This window comes from Scatophagus argus, chromosome 12, assembly GCF_020382885.2.
Source record: "Scatophagus argus isolate fScaArg1 chromosome 12, fScaArg1.pri, whole genome shotgun sequence".
Lineage (NCBI taxonomy): Eukaryota > Metazoa > Chordata > Actinopteri > Scatophagidae > Scatophagus > Scatophagus argus.
The window spans coordinates 15337222-15350385 of record NC_058504.1 but is presented as its reverse complement, the minus strand read 5'-3'; the positions used below and the strand labels follow the sequence as shown (position 1 = coordinate 15350385).

Below are 13164 nucleotides of genomic sequence, written 5' to 3'. Positions count from 1 at the left end.
CTGAAGTAACTGAGAGTATGTGATACATGCAATCATGTGATTTATTCATATTTCAGCACCTCTAGGGAAGTTGCTGCACGTGCTTTTGCCTGTAGTTGTTCTTTCAACACGCTTTATATATTCTTTAACATCTCAATGACTGCAGCTTGTTAGTAGCAGTTTATTTGCCTTTTAATGGTGTCTTAAACTGAAAAAGTCACTAATGTGTTGTTTGAACGCAGTGAACCCCTCCTCAAAAAGTATTTCCATTTCCCAAAATGCAGTTAAAACCAGTGAGAAATATATGTTGTAGCTGTTCATTGTTGAAATGATCCTTTAAGCTAATAGTGTTCTTATCCAGGCTCATTGCATTGGATTGAGGGGGTTTCTTTGATCAATCTAAAAAAGGTCTTTCTGAAGCTGCCAGTTGTGTATGACTCTGCTCCAAATATCTTAAAACAGTGAGCTTTGTTTAAAATACTCATTTGATTTTGTTTTAAATTGTATACTATTAAAACCAATATATTCTTCTCTTATTGTAAGTGCTGTGAGCCCTTGTCAGTATGTCTGATGTAAACTGTATATTTAAATGAACATTATTTTTATTCACATGTGGTCTCAAATTGTGTATCTTATTGAAATGCCTCTTTTCCCATCTGTGTGTTACCAAACATGCTATTTTGAATTTCCCTGTGCCTCTCTATTTCTCTCCCTGCTTCAATAATAGGGGCCCATGCAAAAAAACAGGGCGAGGATTTATCGGATAACGACGGTGATGAAGATGAAGGTATTTTCCATGGTGAACAAAGATGGTGCATGAGTTTTTTTCGTTATTTTTTTTTTTCTAAAAATGTCACTGTTTTATGATCATTTATGTTTTTTTTTTTTATTTCTTTTTGTTTCTAATGCATTCAAATGCAATCATCAAGCACACCTCTGCCACTTTACAATCTGTAGAGCAATGTTGTCTTTGATCAAATATTAGAATGTGTGCGTGCGTGCGTGCGTGCGTGCGTGCGTGCGTGCGTGCGTGCGTGCGTGTGTCTTCTCTTCCTAGTCATCTAAATTCAGCTGATGAGTAGAGTGTTTGGCTTAAGAGTCAGATGGGATCTAGCTGCTGTCTAGATAACCAAACTCGGGTTGAGTCATTTTAATATCTCGCATAGTGACTGGAGCAACTGTTATTACAAGGGCAGCAGCAGTGGTGAGAGCCCCTTCTTAAGGTGTGGCCAGCAGCTGTATATGTGGCGATAATGGCAGATGGAAATTGGAGCAGCAGTGAAATATCAGACCATTCACCGGGTCTGCCAGCAGATTTCGATGAGGAGCGGCAGTTCAGGAGTGCTGCTGGAGAGGATTAGAGGCAAGAGGTGTAGAAAATGGGAAGTTGCTGCTCAGCAATCACATTGTTCACTTTCCATATTTATCTTGGGATATTCCTGGCTCAGGGTGGATCTCTGCCGAGATTAGAGTGGGAGACGATTCTTGTGCTGCAACAGAAACAGCTTAAGTTTTTGAATCTAAATCAAACCCTTGATATGCCCCTCCCCACCCCCAACCCCTTTGCCACATTAAGACAGGTGATGCAAGCATGATGTTGGGCATCAAGGTTGAGTCCTTAATTTATGTCCCATTTGTTTGTTATGAACAGACTGGGTTTTTGTGCATTATGTGTATATTTGATGAACACTATTCATCTGTACTGGAGCAAAGCTGTATGGGACTTTAGCACATGTTTAGGGCATATGGACCTTCTATTTGGCAGGAACACTGCGATGTCACATCTAGTTGCCACATCCTCTCACTTATTTGTCTTGAATGTTGGCACCATTAATGCTTTGAACCCAGCTGAGGCTGGCTGGCCAGGGTTGTTTCCAGATGTTTAAGGGTTTGTGCTTGTATTCTCTCTTTGCCGATGGGCTCTTTTTTCAAAAAGAAGCATCACGCTGGCCTTGATCACAGAACAGGATGCGTTGCCATGACACCACTTTGACACGCAGGTGTTTCTCATTCAAGCCCAGGGCGAGCTGTTGAAACTGAAGCCAATATGCCCTCGGTTTTTAGCTTGACTACACATATGCGCGTGCGCCTGTTTATGTTTTTCTTCCCTTAAGCAAGCCCACATGCATCAGTGTATGTAGCCCTAAGTCCGTTCAAAATTGCTGACAAGTGCCGATCCCTTTGTCTGGCAAGTTTTTGCATGTGTACACAGTGGCTTGGTCTCCAAGCTGTTGTGCAAGAGTAGCCTCACTGAAAATGTGACAAGCCTTTTCTTTACTGAGCGCAACTAATGCTATTTGCGGAGCATCACCGTAGAAGCACAATACGGTCCCAGCAGTATCTCTGCTTCTGCACTGTAACTAATGCATGTGCAACAGAGCTGGCCATCAATCCCCTAAACATAATCCAGAAGATTTTCATTGTTCTGGTGAATATGTCTCTTTTGAAGTTTCATGGCCTGACATATGACACCAGTGTTCAGAGTTACTCCTCTATTTCTCCCATCCTTCAGTGAAGGATGGCTGAGTACACTGCACAATTTACAGTGTCCTCTCAAGCAAGTCTTACATACTATTGCTCTCACAAGTGGCTGTGGTATTATTAATAGTAATGGCAGTCTCCTTACTGCATGCCTTACCAATGAAAATCAAACATTTGTATTCAAGTTAAAGGGCAAGTAGAACACAAGCAGAACTCCCACTGTCTCCCTCTTTAACTAATGCACCTCTCATCCACATATTCTCATTCAGTCCAGAGAGCTGCTGTCTTTTCTGGTCTCTCTGTCTAGCTCCCTCCATCTCTCACTCTGTTCATCCCAACATTACCATGCTGTCTCATTTGGCAGTCAGTCTATCGTGGGCTAACTCCCTCCTCCCTCCACCATAGTTGAGCTGCCCTCCTGCCTGTTATAAATCTCGAGATGCACTCTTAAATTCTAATTCAAATAGGTTTCATTGGAACAATGAAAGATTTTTCATATTGCCAAAGGAATGTAAGTAACATACAGTGATCAACTGCAAGATTAAAAACACCTGTTTGATATTTTCTATGCCTCCCTTGTGCTGCCAAAGCAGCTCTGACCTGTCAGGGGAAGCGACTCAGAACCTCTGGGGGTCTTTTGTGGTCACTGGCATCAGAATGTTGGATCCCTTGGGTCCTGTACATTGAGGATGGGGTCTCCAAATGATTCAGCTCATTCTGGTACATCCCACATATTCTCGATCAGGTTGGGATCTGGGGAGTCTGCAGCCATTGTTGTGGTCCTTGAGACATTTCTGAGTTGATGGGGTGCATTGTCCATGTGGGGAAAGCTGCTGCTGATAGGAAGAGATAGGTGAGTGTGTGTCACAGAACATACATGATTTCCCGACTCAATGTTTCCCCCCAGACGACTGCACTGTAAATAGATGACTAATGTTATTTACTTCACCTGTCAGTGGTTTTAACATTGTGGCTGACCGGTGTATGTAAAGGAATAGTGATATAGAAATTTACAGTAAAAAGGTGCAGAACAGTCAATGAATACTTTCAAGTGAAACAAGGAGATAAGCAAAATGAAATATGGAGCTAGGAATATAATGATTCTTTGTGTTGACTGTCTATCTACTTCTCCTCTGTGACTTTCTAGCCATCCCTTTGTGTGTCTTCCAGTCTGTCTGAGCAAGAGTCAAGCCCTGAACACCCCCCAAAGTGCATTCAAATTCTGCGCGACACTCCCTCCTGCAGCACGAGTGCGCAGGCCAAGTTGCTGTGATTTACATCGGCCCACAATCAAGACTCAGTTTTACAGAAGCTGTTATTGCACTGTAAAAGGGAGCTTTCAATCACCTACCTGCTGTTGCTAGATAAAGGTGGGCATGTAAATAGAGGAGGTGAGGCTGTGTAGGAGCTAAATCTCCCAGGTGGAACATGGCAGTGGTGCCGAGGCACCGTGCCCAACGTTAGGCAGAGAGAGGAAGCCATCCCCACTCCACCTCGAGAGTGTCTCGCACCACTGCTGCCTCGGCCCTCTCCCACTGATGAAAAATACATGTGTGTGTGTGCGTGTGTGCATCTGCCATTTGGCACTCTGACACTCGTGCTCTAATCAGGAGGAATGCTTCCACCCTGCATGAGTGTGCACACTCAAACATGTACACTCACACCCATTAAATGAGTGCACATATAACTGTGCATGCGTATTGCTGTACACACAATGCTTTCTTCCAAGCTCTAGAAGCAAGCACTGGAGAAGTCAGCACACACACACACAAACCCCCACCCCCACCCCAGAGAAGCTCTCCATCGTTGCTGTGCCAGGGAGCAGAGATGAGCTCCACCTGCCTGGGTATTACCATTAATTCCATTGCACAGGCCTGACTGGATCCCCATCCGGCAAAGCCCTCAGCTCAGCTAAGGCAGGCTGGAGACTGGTGAATCGACAGTGGGCGCAATTCACACACCATTCTCTCCATTCTACTACTATCCTATTCTCTCTGATGTGGCAGGGATGAGGAATCATGCCCCTTGAAGCCCATTTATGCAGAGATATTTGGAATGCAGCTGCTCAACTTCTTCCAAGATAAGCATTGCTGTTAATGGTTGATCCACAAGGGCATCATTTGAGCCCTTTCAAAGGATGGGAGAGCCAGACTGTTACTGTCATCTATATTTTTTCTTTGTTCTTTACTCTTGAGTGGCACAAAATAATTGGTAAGTCAAAAACATGTGAAAACACACTGCTTATGGAAAATCTAGAGAACGGAACAAGAGTGGCAATAGGCTTTCAATTAGTTCACTGAAGCACTTATGCAGTGCCACAGCATGTCTTAGGAGATTTGTGCTATTTGCATTTCTTCAGTGGGTTTATTGGGGTACTGTGGTCAACCTTTCAGTGGGGTAGTGCAATGTAACATCAGATTTTGTGGCTTGCACCAAGGACAGCAGGCTTCCCTAAAAGACTAAAGGGTTAGTCTTCGTTCACTCCAGGAGCAAACAGCTACCTGTGAGTATTAGGGATGACAGCACCTCTGCAGCTTCCTCCTCTCATCGGGAATCCAGGCCAGCTGTAGGGGGCTTTGGCTAATAACCTTGTAGGCTTGTCACCATGTCTTTCCTTTTATTTTACTTAGCCCAGCGTCTCTGCCCTTCTCTCTTTATTCTCTGTATACTTCTCTACATACAGCTCTCCGTCTGCCCTGTTGCCAGCATCATATTTAACACACAAACACCCCAGCCATGGCGCAAAAAGTCACCTTCACATAAAGGTCAATCCTCCCGTTACATTTACTGTAGCAATGTCAAGATTCATAGTTGTAGGCGCATTGTCTCACACACATCTTTTATACCCAATGTTGTGTTTAGATTTCATTTATATACATAGGACATACCTCAGATACCCTTGGAAATGTCAAGTGTTGTGGAGTCGGACACACTCCAACTATAAGGTGCTCTTTTCTAGCCCATCCCATCACTCCTGATGATGTGATGTTGTGATGATATTTGTGACTGTTGGTCCAAAATAGAAAATTTGTTATCATTCCATTTCCTTTCCCCCTCGTAGGCCTAGTCTCACAGGTGCTTTGATTCAGTATGAAGGGGGGTATTAATCGGACACTCAGTGACATTCAGAATACTGTCAGTGACTTGTACAATGCCACAAGCTGCTGTATAATTCGCTGTAATTACACTGCCTGTTTTGTAACTAGCACCCCAGTAAAACTACACACAGTTCTTAAACGTGAACATGACCAGTAATGGACTTGTCATGAGTGAAGCGTGAAGCCTGGCCTGACAAGAGCACTACAGTAGGGTACATGTCATGTCTTGCCACATCAGGACATTGTCACCCCCACCCCCACCACCTCAGACCTCACTGATAGCCACTGACAGCCACCATGTTTCACCAAGTGTTGACACAGTGAATGCCATGACACTTAACGCCGCTTGCCTTTTTCCTCTCCCACTTCAGAGTGTCACGGCTGCTTCTGGGGAGGGGGGCTTAATGTCAGATATATGACTGACTGTTTTCAATGGAGTGAGAGGCAAAGGACAAAAAGGTGGCGGTTCAGAGGGAATGTTGGGGTGAGATAGGGAAAGAAGGAATGGAGCTCTCAGCCCTCCCGGTGGGCTTCGCTTGCAGCAGCAGTACTTAGGGACTCGGGCCTGAGGTTTGCCACCCACTGGCACTCCAATCAGTCCAGAACCACTGTGATGCACCTATGAAATGTTGTGGTCCTCTGGTTCTGCTAAAATTCATGGCCTGTGGTGTATTTGTAGGTGTGAGTGTCCACAGCCCTATCTGAAGTTAAGTGCAATCAAGACCTATGATTTTTCTTTTTTTTAATTCTTATTCTTGGCAGTGTTTAATGTATTTTCTCTGGTGTGATACAGTTATTTGCTGTTTGTCTAATTTGAAGGGGTGTGTGTCGCTGGATAGTAGATGCTGCATGATCCCACTTGTGCAACTGAGAGAAACATGTGAGAAAATTATGTATTAGATAAATTATTTTTCTCTTCAGCTCACTCTTCATTGCACATCAGTTTCCATCAATACTTGTATCACACACATATATATTTTTTTTTTATCTCCAAAACATGATTTTCTTTTCTTTTCTTTTTTCTTTTTTTTCCAGCTTGTCGTGCATGGAGTTTTTATTGCAAATTTACCAGTTTTTGCATTAATGAACCTATCTCTGTTTCTTTTCTAGCACAAAGCTACTGTGCTACATTTGATGCTATGAATATGTGTGTTGATGTGCTTACCTCAGAGAAGTAATGAATCAGAATGCAGCTTTTCAAGTTAGCCCAATTAGTCACCTGTTTCACCAGCTTAGATCGTCCACAGCAGCCGATAAAGATTGGTTTAGAAGAACTACTCACCTTATTACCTCCACTTCATGCCGTGTTGAGGCCCAGATGTGGGGGCTTCCAGGCGGGATTATGCTCACTGTAAAGCAAAAGTCCAATTGGAATCTGTTGCATGTATATTTTCCTCTGACACAAACCACAGTGAGTGAGAACTGTATATCACATCTATGTAACACCTCCCACGTTAGATCAAGTCAATGAATAGATTAGAACAAGTGGAGCTTCAGTGTCTTGCATTCCTCTCCCAAAGGGATTTAACTGTTGTCATGGAGACCTGATGTGAATCAACAAAAGAGGTGACTGATGACATTGACATGACTAATCTCTTTTTCTTATTTCTGCCCCCTGTTCCTTCTTCCTCTTTGCCATTCTCTTTGTATTCGTGGCCCATTTGTTTGAGTAGCTTGTGTAGGATATGGGTTTGCTGTTTCTCTACCTCTCCCCCTCCCCCCTCCCCTTCTCTGACTGTATCTTTCATGCTTTCTCACCTCGTGCATCCCTTCCTCCTCTTGTCTAAGATAAGTGTGTACATAGAGAAATGTCAGCTATAAATCACATTTCACCACGTAGCCTTCTCAGATACCAGCAAGATAAAGAAAGCTATAAATAAGAGCACATCATATACAAGTTCTTACTTTGCTTTTAAAATTAACAGGGCCATGAATAACCAGGGGAATAATGAAAAAAATACCTGCGAACCAAAAGAATAATAATTGCGCTAGGAAATGGATTTAAGTAGTTGTTCTTGGTGATGAGTGTGCTAATGTGACGAGGAGCAGTGCCTGCAGATGGATGCAGATTGGGCTGTGCAGGATGTGGTCTGTGATTAGCTGTTCTTGAGGATTTTGAATTTTGGCTCTCAGTCACCATAGCAACCAGAACACAATACAACCCTTTCAAATCAAAGCTCATTGCCCCCCCCTTCCCTTTTTTTTCTTTCTTTTCCATCTTTATTCTCATCTGTCATTTTTTGAATTTTCTTCCTTGTTTTTTTTCTAAATTCCTTCCATTCTCTCTCTCTCTCTCTCTCTCTCTCTCTCTCTCTCTCTCTCGCTCTCTCTCACTCACTCACTCTTTGTCTTCCTCACTCTCTGCCCTCCCACCCCCTCTCATTCTCACCACTCTCAGGGCTTAAGGGGAAAAAAGAGGCAGGGACTTGGACAGAGATGGAGGGAAGGCAGGAGAGAAACAGGGAGAGACAGGGGAGAGTCTGTGAGTGAAAGCGATACAAAGTGAGGGAGGGGAAGGCGAGAAGCTACGCAGAATGCAGGGGGAGCAGGAGTGAAAATGAGAGAGAGTTTCTTGTCTTGACTTGCAGCTCTAGCTAGGCAGCCAGTAATTCAGTCTATTCCTCAGACAGAGGCTTTTTTCTTCCCTCTACCTCTGGATGTGCTTTATCTGGCTGGAGTGTCGCTCCAGCTGGGTATCAAGCCCTGATTCGGGAACAGAATAAACAACATTTTACCAAAACTGAAGCACAAATGTAACTGCCTGCAATGCCGAGCAAGACCATGCAAATAAATTGTTGCACAGAGATAGGCCTGTGTTGAAAGGAGGCGCATGGTAGTATTGTTTAATTAGCCGATGTGTTTTCCCTATCACTGTCAAGCCAGATTAGCCTTCTCCCTGGTTAGGAGATATGTCAGTGTACATCTCTGTTTATTCCCCCTAATGGCTCCCTGCATGTCTATATTGGGAAGTGGATCTGCCTCCTGGAAGGCAACCCAAGACCAAATACAACCTGACTAGTTAAGGTTTATATGATGAATGTTTTATTGTAAATGACGTAGCGGTAAATGACGAGCCACATTTTCAGCCGAGATGGTAAATTACTTCCATAGCATTGATCTCAAAATAATGAGTGGACATGTTCCTCATAGAGCAGATACTATAGAATATTGCCTCAGCAGACTGTATCCTTACCGCTGGTATCTGAGAGGTGACCGTCAGCTTGTCTGTTTGTGGCCACCATGTGTTGTATCTGCTGTATCTGAATCTGAGCTGACCCTTGATCGGAGTGGGTGGAAGACAATGTGAATGTGTTAATGATGGCCGCTCTTGCAGACATACGAGATACTGGAGCCAAGCCAGTGATGGTGTACATCCACGGAGGATCCTACATGGAGGGGACGGGCAACATGATCGATGGGAGCGTCCTGGCCAGCTATGGAAATGTCATCGTTATCACTCTCAACTACCGCGTTGGAGTCCTCGGTAAGCATCTTTTCCTTTTCTTTTTTTTTCACCTCCTCCTTCAAGGACATTTTTCTGGGCCATCTTTGTAGGGCAGCTAGGTGTAATGAGCACCTCTGATTACCACATTCACTGCAAATAAGACAGTTAGAAGAAGCACAGCTTTGTAAATATGTGGACTAGTTGCCATGCTTGTTGTTGATGTATTGCTCACATATCAGAATCACAGTAATTGAGTGTGCTGAGTGTGGGTTTGTTGTTGTGACTGGGGTTTGGAATAAATTAAGAAATTATTGTAATGAGGATGAGAAAAAATGATGAGAGGGGCGTGATGCTGGATAGATAGAGGAGAAGAGGGGAGTCTGTCAGAGAGAACGGAGGGGTTCTCTCTCCCTGAATTGTAGTTGGTTCCAGATTGACTCACACAGCTGAATTCTCTTTGTGTGTGTGTGTGTGTGTGTGTGTGTGTGGAGAGAGAGAGAGATAGAGAGAGGAGAGGCAGAGAGAGAGAGCTCCGTGGAAACAGCTGCAGCAACACAAAATGGAGTTAGTTAGCACACTACCCGAGCTTTGTACCTTTTCCATCCATCTCTCTGACACAGCTGATTTGCCTCCTCGTAAATTTTTTACATTTAGAGTGGTTGTGTATTGGCTACAAACACTTTGAATATTGAATAAAATTTCCATGTTGTTGTTCGCATTTGTTGAGAATATTGCCTGAGATTTGCGCCATTGCTTTTTTTTTTATACAGGGTGCCCAGAAGAGTGTAGTTCACCTTCTTTTTCATGGGTTCCATGTGTTTAAAGGCAAAATAAATAAACAAAAAACAATAATAATACATAAAGGATGCAAATAATGTTTTTCTATATGCTTCCTTTCATCAACAAATTATATGAAAACATATTTCTGTCTCTCAGTCCTTTCAGACTTCTCTATACTGTCTGTGGCTCACAGCCTCAAGCATATTTGTTCTAAATGAAAAGTCAAATCTACTCAGAGAGGTAAATATTGTGCCTTTTGGGAACAGTTTTTAGATTAAAGTGAATATTTGGTAAACATTGCTCACAAATGGCAATTATGGAATAAGGATAAAAGCAAAAATGTAATGTAAAACCAGTAGAGAAGAGGCACTAAGTAATCAAACGGACTCCATGCTGTCTATCAAAACTTAGCTAACATTAGCTATTGTAAGCTACAGGCCGTACCAGACCAAGTAAGACTCTTGCAGCAAAACACTTGAGTATGTGTGTGCGTTTCACAGCTTAGGTTTTTTATTTATAAGGGAATGAATGAGCTTTGAAGTGACATACAGTGCCTATAAAAAGTATCCACACCCCTCGATACTTTCCCCTTTTATTGCTTTTATAAGTGGAATCATAGTGAATATAGACAATGTTAATTTATATTTTGGCTTGTTTTTTTTTTTTTTTACAAAAATTTACAAGAAAAAAAAACTCTTAGTCCGCTTACACCATTCTTTTTTGCGAAACTGCTCAAGCTCTGGCAGGTTGCATGCGGTTATGTGAACAGCTCTTTTCAAGTCCAGCCACAAATTCTCAGTTGGATTGAGATCTGGGCTTTGACTCAGCCACCCCAGAACATTCACCTTGTTGTCTTTAAACCATTTCTGTGTAGCTCTCACTGTGTGTTTCAGGTCATTGTCTTGTTGAAAAATGAATCCTCTGTTAAGTCGAAGTTCTCCTGCAGACTGAATCAGATTGTCCTCCAGGATTTCCGTATATTTGACTGCATTCATTTTACCATCTACCTTTACAAGCTTTCCAGGGCCTGCTGATAAGAAGCATCCCCACGGCATGATACCACCACCACCATGCTTCTCGGTGGGGATGGTGTGTTTTTGGGCAATGTGCAGTATTTGATGTCGGCCAAACATAGCATCTAGTTTGATGGCCAAAAAGCTCCATTTTGGTCTCATCAGACCAAACAACCTTCTTCCAGTTGACATTGAAGTCTCCCACATGTCTTTAGGTGAACTGTGGTTGAGATTTAATGTGAGCTTTCTTCAACAGTGGCTGTCTCCCATGTCTCCCTTCCAGACACAGGTGTCTTTGTACTACAATCACCTGAGATATATTTACTGCATTCAGGTGATCTGAATTTCAATAACTGTGTAATAACAGACTACGAGCACAAATTGGCCAGACCTCTGCTGAATCAGTCACTTTAAAGAGTGTGACTATTTATGCAATCACTTATTTTGCATTATATATTTTTAATTATACTTTCATAAAAGCAAGAAAAGAGGAAAACATCAAAGGAGTGAATATTTTTTTATAGGCATTGTAGTTTTGCTTTAATACACTTTCCTACGGCAGGATAGTGAATTCAGTATTGACTCAAATAAACAATCTGAATTCCTTAACTTGATGTGGCTTTGTTATAATGAGTTTTAAAAGGCAAAATAAGTTTGGGGACCTCCAAACTACATCAGGCTTTGGTTACATATGCTTGTTAATGTTGGTTTGAGCATTTTTGCGGCATTTGTTGACAACAAAATAATTGCAGGACATATCCAATCTTATCCATGAAGAGGCGGTTTGCCTCACCTTGCTGCTCAGAGAGCTCCACATGCCAAGAGCCAGAGGGTGACTGAGGGACAGTGCTGCTTTATCCTCCAGGACACTGACATGACGGGTGTGGTATCCCACAGACACAACTATATTCATACTATATACTATATTTAGGACTCTTTTTTTGATGGAGATGAGAGCACTACAGCCTATTGATTTTGACATTGGGACTGCTCGTCTTGAATGTGCTGGGTTTTCCTCTGTCATTTTTGTTGAGTATCATTTTGAGCATTGTAATCAGCCTTCAGGGTGGTAAGGCAGTTGGAGTACCGGCTGAGCTTTCTGCCTTCCTGTCTTGTTCTCCTGCCGCTGGTTTAACACTGAGCACGTAAGCCTAATACAGATTCATGATCATATTTCTTTCATGGCACTTCAATTATGAGTCAGATGTTTCTTCTCCCGCTGCCATATTTCGCTAAATGTCATTCTACATGCATGCACACACACCCTCCAACACCACATATGAGTCCTCTGAGCACGTTCACCCTCATATACATGCTAGTGTTCACGCAAGCAAGCACGTACGCAAGGAGCACAGACAGTGAGACAAGAGCAAAAGCAACCTACACATACAGATTCAGTCCACACAAACACTCACTCTCAAAAACAGGCACAGACATAGACACACACACACACACACACGGTTCACACAGCAGCTCTTTTGGTGAGCCCCAGCAGCCATTCTGAGAAATGAGCAGAGAAGAAGTGAAGCATGTAGTTGAGCGATAATGTCCGTTGCTGTAGCATGGTCTGATAATCTCCCCATGGTACGGCTTTAAACTGTTATTACAGACACACTCATATAAACCAAATAAAACCAAGGCCAGAGAGAAATCAGACCATGATGGGCCAATTAACACTAAGCTGTCTGAAGATTTTCAGTCATAAAATGTGAATTGCATTACATGAGAAATCCTAATTACATGTTTCCATTTTATTTTCGTTTACAGTAATTTTTGTTGAAATTGGTGTCGCTACCAGCGTTCAGCATTAATCTAGTCTAGACAGCATTAAGTGGAGTAGATTAACTGTTTGTACTGGACGCTGTACATTAGCTGCCATACACACAGTTGAAAGCTACACAACTGCTGTTTAATATCAGGTTGTCTGACAGCTAGATGAGGGCAAACACTCTTGTTTTTCCTTCATCTGTGGCTTAACTCAACTGTTGTGCAGCACAACTCCCTTCATGTGAATAATGGAAAAAGGACATTCTACGCAGGGTATAGCAGTTTGGTATAGAAATGCAAAATAAATAAATAAATATTAATGAAAAAAATGAACGCTCTTTTAATTAGCCTGCTTAAAGGGATGAGGGAATAATGGAGGCATAGAGAATTAGACAAGATAATGAGTTTAAAGTGAAAGCAGACAAGGAAACTCAAACTACGCTTTCTGACACTAATATAGCTCTCCCACCGTCCCTGTGCAATCTGAATGTGGCATTAATAATGCAGTAAACACCTTTGAAATACACACAACAATATGAATATTTAACTCCTTTCACAGAAATAATAGGACTAAACTATTAGGCAACAACACTCAGTAACA

The 13164-nt window shown here is 42.5% G+C and overlaps 1 protein-coding gene across 3 annotated transcripts in view; it reads left to right on the top strand.

Moving 5' to 3' along the window:
* Positions 1-13164, top strand: part of nlgn3a (neuroligin 3a) — a 169070-nt gene that overhangs the window by 87472 nt on the left and 68434 nt on the right. For 2 of the 3 annotated variants that reach the window (XM_046406260.1, XM_046406258.1), the window contains exon 3: positions 8893-9042. In XM_046406260.1, coding sequence (XP_046262216.1) covers positions 8893-9042 — 150 coding nt within the window. Of the gene's footprint in view, positions 1-706; positions 767-8892; positions 9043-13164 lie in introns of all 3 variants that reach the window. The other variant, XM_046406261.1, reaches the window with a different exon arrangement.